A 6,838-nucleotide genomic window follows, 5' to 3' on the forward strand; every position below is an offset into this window, starting at 1 on the left:
ATTTAGCACAGTCAGAATTAATGTTATAAAATGCACACTGTACTGTACTGCACAGGCTGCTCACAGACTACCATCTTTAAGAGTCTACTCACTGTATCATCTCATGGGGTAGCACACAGAGCCAAGAAAACTACTAAACATATAACACTGCATTTCTCCCTATCAACATTTAATACTGTATTTAACTGAGGTCCTACAGTAGTTTCATGGCATATTAACCTTAAATAAAAACCCAACTGAACACATGAAGTAGATGTGCTTATTATTGGCACATCCATGATATCCCCGGCACTTGTACCTAAAGTGCGGTGGCGAAAAAGGCAGCAGCTGCTCGTCCCAGGCAAACCTCCACTGTTGCAGTTTTGCACATTTGAGCCGAGTCACTCAACGTGCTGCAAACTCTCTTAGCAATGCAACCAGAGACGTGCACGAACATTTTGAGGGGCTGTTACCTAACCTGAAAAAAAAAAAAAACCTCCCTATATGTTAGCTAGCTAAGATTGGTTTATGTGAGGAAATTATATAAGGCAATGTTGCAAACGTGACGAGGTGCACGTTGTCTGGAAGAATATGTGGATGTTTTTGTTTACAGGCCATTCCATTGGTTATACTATTCATCGGTAATCATTTCCACTCACACAAAGGGCAACACTACTAAATTCGATACTACATTGTCACATGACGGGTCAGTGGGCATCGCATAGGGCCACCACATCTCTGTGTCCCGCTGAGACATGCATCAAAAAGTAATGGATGATATGGTGATTTCATTAGGTCTAACTTTAGCAATTACATTATTATTCTTATTGTTTCCCTCTTTGACAGCTCAGCCAAACAGAGCAAATGAGCCGTTTCTCTGGCAACGTCAGCCCGACCTTGTGCACGTCCTTGGATGCAACACTTAATGTAATTATCCTGAACTCATCCATACTTCAGACGACAAATCTACAAGTGTCTCCTCCGGAGTGCAGCCGATACAAAGACACAATAATTAATGACAACACAAAACTTCAAGTATGTTCCAAACGCAGTTCCTCTGTCCTAACCACTACATCTGGGTGAGGGACTAAAATCTAAGCATGCAAACACTACTTTTAATGTGCACCCACTTTCTCTTTCTGTGACAAACTGCCAAGTGCATATTAGGAGCTGGGTGCTCTCTGAGACTGAAGTTTGGCTCTTTATGCTGTGGCATCAAAGTCAGCTCATTCTCTACAAGGCAAAGAGGCTTGGCTTTACTACACTGACATTCTAAACATTGTGTTGCTTAATAGTGCTGCACTTAATATCACACAGGTAAAACATGAAGCATTAGCATTCAAAAGTGAAACATTTTGAGTTTTCTGGGCACCACCTCTCTTCAGTAAAAACTAGAACATAAAGTGACTGTTAAAACATTTATAAACATAAAGCCTCTGATATAAGTTATGAAATAATTTAAATTCAGAAATAAAATAACTGATTACAGCCAGCAAAAATAAGCTTTTTGTTGTTGTTGTTTTTTACATCCGCTTTCTCAAACAAGGGATAGCTTTGTTAATATCATTCCATATCTGCATTCTGCATCAGCATTCACTGCATTCATCATTGAATACCATACAAAATAAGTAAGTACATAAATAAATAATCCTTGCATTGTTTAGTGTGTGTTAATCTTTCCTTTTACAGTACCATGACTTGTAACTGTACAGTGAGTAGGTATAATACAGCAATTACAATGAGAAAAGAGGGGTGAACCCATTGTCTGGTGTTACTGGGGCTAAAGATGAGGGTCGAGGGTGTAGGTGGTCTGCTGGTCTAGGCAGGTCCAAACTAGTCTAAACTGAACAAGGCCCTTTAGCAGTCCCAAATCACCTGGCCTTTCTTTGTTGGTCTTCCACAGGGGGGGTTTGGCCAAGGATGAGGCTCCATACGGTGTCCAGAGCTGCTCCAAATTAAGATCCATACTGGACTTGCTGAGATCGGAGTTTGGCTGGGAGAGAGTCAGGGGAGGGGAGGTGTTGAGGTCAAAAGGCGAGGTGTCAGAAGCCAGGGTTGCCACGGTGACCTCAGAAGTGGCCCATTCTGGCGGCGAAAAGGCTGCGTGAGCGTGGCATGGCCGAGGAGATGCGGCCAAAGCTGGACGAAGGCCACTTCATGATGAACTGGGAGGTCACTGGCAGCAGATACCTGGACAGACGGACAAGAGCGAGGGACGGAGGGATTAGGGGAAAGGATGAACATAATGAGAGGATTAGATATGCAAAGGTCACAATTTAGAGGTCAGGGCGCATTAGTGCTCAGCACTGAGACCACATATTGCCCACTTTTCATATATTGACTCTACCATTTATGGCCGTCTCCGTTTGCACATTTCAACTTTAATAATGGCCCGGTGATTTCAAAATATGACATCACCCTTCCCTTGAAAACGAGAAAAAAAAGAAAGAAAAAGGCTGTGGCTTAAATTGTGAGATCCATATGATTTGGGGTCTTTTGTGTAGGGCTGCAACTAAGGGTTATTTTCATTAGCGATTAATATGCAGATATATAATATTCAAGATGCTTGAAAATAATTTTAAAAAATGTTATAACGACCAACACCAACTGTACAAAAATTATAGTTTACTATCCCGAAGAAAAGCATAAAATCCTCTTATTTGAGAAGCTGGAAACAGCAAATGGTTTGCATCTTTGCTTAAACGAATGACTCAGTTATTAGAATAGATAGTAATTCCTTTTCTGTCGACTGATTAATCGTTGCAGCTCCAGTTTTGTGTAATGTCCCAAATCTATGAGGTTGCAGTATTTATATATCTTCTTGTAAAGTAAGAAATTATGGGCCTTATACTGACAGAAGCAGAACTTTTTTCTATCTTTAAGGACAACTTAATTTTTCAACTTTAACCCTTAAATCTTTGGTATCATGAACATAAAATCCTCACCTATCATTCCGAGGCATAGACGTCAGTACCTTTCTAAGACTTTTCTATGACACCTTCCACCGAGACAGAGCAGTGAGGCAGCTCCTGCTAACAGCGTTCCAGTACCTGAGAATGAGACCAGCGTCAGGTTGAGATAGAGTCAGGAGGGGCTGAACCCTGCTCCCATCTTCCTTAGTTACTGGAAATGAGTCAGATATGGTTGTCAGAGCAATGTCAGATGAGATGATCAAATCCTGGACAAGGTTAACTGAAGGTTATGCAAATGTCGGGGGTACTGTTCAGAAGACATGAGACAGGGGAAGTTTGAATTCTTCCAGACTGATCAGTTGGAAGAATGACTTACATTTATGGGCTTTCGCGACACACTTGTCATATTGTGATATTATACATTATGTGACCATCTCGCCACATCGGCAGCAAGGATCTTTAGCTAATAAAAAATACATCTAATACTCGTTTAGTTAAACGAGTACAATGGTCAAAAGAAATAGTCCCTGTGGAAGTGTTTAAGATGTGACAATCTAATCAAAAGGGAGCCACTGGGGCTGAGGATTACAGAGTGAAGAAATAATATCTTCTTTTAAGCTGGTGCAGAGATAGCATACTTTTTTTTCTTTGACAGCTCTCTCTCTCCTTGTGAAATAGCTCTTGGACAAATTAGCTGAGCAGCTTCTTCTAAAGTCGACCGGAAAAGAGAGGGAAAAAAAGCGCATGTCGCTGAGGGCGTCCACTTCAACACAGCCCCAGACCCAGGAGAGTTAGGAGGGATTCAAATTAACTTCATTTAGTCCAACGAGAGTGTCCTTGAAACAGCTTCAAGTGGGCCGTAGGTATCCCTCCAGCACATCTTCTTCGGCTCTGACTGGACTTGGTGAGGGCTCAGTCCGGCACTCCTTCTTAAACTCCTTCAGTCAAACCCCAGAGAACAGGTGCTTTGCTCTAAGCATTTCACATTTGCTTCTGTTAGGTAGTGCTCTCTTTCAAGTGACATTCAGTGATTTCATACCATGATATTGTGTCAGCCTTGGATTCATGTCTTTTACACGTCTTATTCGTTCTCCCCCACAATCCCACTCAGCACCTTATTCCATCACCTTCTTCTGTGATCACCTTCTTCTATAAAATTCACCATACATCCATTGGTATTCTGCTCATGGATTTGTGGTGCAATTTCTCCTTTCTCCCCTCCATTTCCATAAGGTTTACACTGAAACCCAAAGCCCAAGCATGGAAATGGCAGAAAAAAAAAAAAAGAAAATCAAATATTGAACATTCTTCAGGGGCCGAGTGTGTGTTCTTCAGAGATCCTCTGCTATTCACTTTGAGAATATTCTGCACATAGAAAGAATCACGGTGGTGGTACTGGCAAGGGGTGGAGTAGGGGGGCTTCTTACGTCCAAGCGGCCGCTGTCTCTGCAGGCTATATTTAATTGGACCCTCATTCGGCATCTTCCAGGTTCGTCCTCCTTTTGATCATGAAGAAGGTCTTGGCAACAGCGTGCATGCTTTAAAGCCAGGGGGAGGCTTGTTCGTGCACTTGTGCTTTGCTTCAATCCATCAATTGACGGGGAGACAGAGATACTCCTGCTCCGTTCCTTACATGCAAAGCTACAATCTACCACTGTTCCTACTGACAGGACTTTCATACTACTCTTAAGTCCTCCATTGAGATGCAACTGCCACAGCGAATTACGAGCAGGCCAGGCAAGACGAACTGCCATGACTAAGGATGGAGGGGAAGACTGCCACGATAGCTGACGCAATCGTAAACCAAGAGGTACAAAGAGGCTTGAAGGTTATCTGCAGCCCACATTCCGCTCAACACCCCAATTAACCCTAATTACTGCCACACTTTTCAGACAGATGAAAGTTAATAGAATCTGAAACTTTTGTCATCATGGGAAAATTGTCTTTGGGTAGTGACAGTAATTTCAGGCTTAACAAGAAAGTCATTAGTAGAGCTATTTGGCTACTTCCTCTCATCTGCCCACACAGACTGAAGGACTTTTCGAAGACCCATGAGGCTGTTGACACACCTGATCAGGGCACTCCACAGAGGAAGGATGCTTCAACAGGAGTGGGCAGGTGTGGTCAACAACGGAGACCCCAAAGACCCCAGCTAACAGACCCACTTTGACGTGTGCCAAAGGCTGCCAAGAGCTCCGCGAGTGTATGTGTTATGTATGTGTGTGTGCATGCACAAAAGACAGTGTGGAGCCAATTTGGCCGGCATATAGGATCTTTGATTTCAGTGTATGAAATGGTTTTCATTTTTTAATGTTTGATTACAGATTTAACTGTAAAAGGTGAATGGAAATGGTGAAACTTGATTGAAAAATTCCTCAATCTCAGTGTCATTCAGTGTCTGTCCACTTCAGCCTTTGAGAAATGTCACACATGTTTGAAGAATGGTTGTTCTTAATCATGGTCACTAGCTTGCGCATTAGGATATTTCACATTTCTTAGTTCAAAACAACTCATCTAATAGGAATCAGTTCTTGATCCACTACTTCTTTGGTGTTTTTCTCTTATAGTGTAGTTCAGTAAAGTTGTTAAACCTACTTATATTTTATTCTTAATTAATAAATTAAAGGATAGTTTCACATTTATTTCAAGCATGTCTCAAAACATTACTCACATGCCTGTATGTACATTGAAGGTGGCTGGTTGCAGTAATTATTACTGTATTATTACAATTCTAATACAAGAGATGGGAGACGAAATCCACAATCCTCTTGCCGTGCAAAAATGTATTATAATGGCATTATGTAGCTTCAGCAGTCTGAATTGGCAATTCAAGTGGGTATCTTTTAAGCTAGTCTTTTTGCTACAAAATTCCCTCTTTGTGCTTCCCTAGACAGTAAGAATATTTTTTTTTGGGAACAAAGACTGTGGATTTTGTCCCCAATCTCTCTCTCTAGAAGTGTTATAAAGGGATCTCTTCACCACCAGTATGGACAACCAGAAAACTGTTTCAATGTAAATATGGGCATGTTTCCAAACAAACTTAAAAAAACCTATCCTTTAAATTTACTTGTTGGACGTAAACACAGCTCGAGAGAAATAATTTGAGGTTAGCTGAGTGGGAAACACTGAAGAGGGACGGGTGATCGTTACATAACAGTAGCAAGACATGTGCATGCACACGCGCACACACACACATACACACACCCTCGTACATACACAATTTACCCTCTCATATAAAGCTTATGCATCAATGAGAAATCCTAATAATCCTAATTGCTTCTCAGCTATCTGAAGTGGAGGCGAGTTGCGACTGTTCCCTGCATGCCTGATGGAGAGATGCGAACCGTTTGTGTTGTGAAACTGCAGACCACACGATGCAAAGCCGAGCCATTTTCTGTCTTCTTGAGACAAGAAGAGAGCGGTGCTCAGGTTGATCATGGTACTGATGCGGTGCAGGTGAGGCGTTTGGTTTCCACTGAGGCCACTCGTACTGAAAATGCACTCAGGGTAAGATGCTCTTGAGCAAAAGCATTGAGTAAAAGCCATAGTTTAGCATGTGGCAGCAAGGTGATTGGCTGGTGATGTGTACAACAAGCTGGTTGCAAATGGTTGCAGTGTTGACAAACAGTGCCCCAAACAGTCTGAATATGCTTCCTTCTCCTATCTCCTTCCTTCCCAATACATTGTTCCCAGTTTTGGGCTACAAACAATCAAACAATCAGTTAATTTGAAACACATCCCATTCTTGTGTTGTATAACTCACTTATTCATCACTTATTTGAGTATTAGTGAGGGAAAGGACAGGAGACCATGCTAGACTGTTGGTTGAGCAGCCAAAAGCAACCATTATTGGGCACGTGGGGACCAAGCCTTGGTTAAAGCTGTGAGGTGGTGGGAACTGCGGAAAGCAGGGAACAGAGACGGTACTGGAGGATGGGGGGGGGGGG

General features: G+C 42.2%; 1 protein-coding gene across 3 annotated transcripts in view; it reads right to left on the reverse strand.

The window, feature by feature from the left end:
- Window positions 1–442: 442 nt before the first annotated feature.
- ttll7 (tubulin tyrosine ligase-like family, member 7) overlaps window positions 443–6,838 on the reverse strand; it is a 69,418-nt gene continuing 63,022 nt past the window's right edge. The window contains exons 21-22 of one of the 3 annotated variants that reach the window (XM_035653486.1): window positions 2,954–3,029; window positions 443–2,169 (exon numbers count right to left, since the gene is read on the reverse strand). In XM_035653486.1, the coding sequence (XP_035509379.1) occupies window positions 2,969–3,029 (61 nt within the window). In that variant the 3' untranslated portion in view covers window positions 443–2,169; window positions 2,954–2,968. Of the gene's footprint in view, window positions 2,170–2,924; window positions 3,030–6,838 lie in introns of all 3 variants that reach the window. The other 2 variants (XM_035653485.1, XM_035653484.1) reach the window with 2 other exon arrangements.

The sequence above is a fragment of the Morone saxatilis genome, unplaced genomic scaffold, assembly GCF_004916995.1.
Source record: "Morone saxatilis isolate NCDOM2014 unplaced genomic scaffold, NCSU_SB_2.0 Contig12, whole genome shotgun sequence".
NCBI classification, from domain to species: Eukaryota; Metazoa; Chordata; class Actinopteri; family Moronidae; genus Morone; species Morone saxatilis.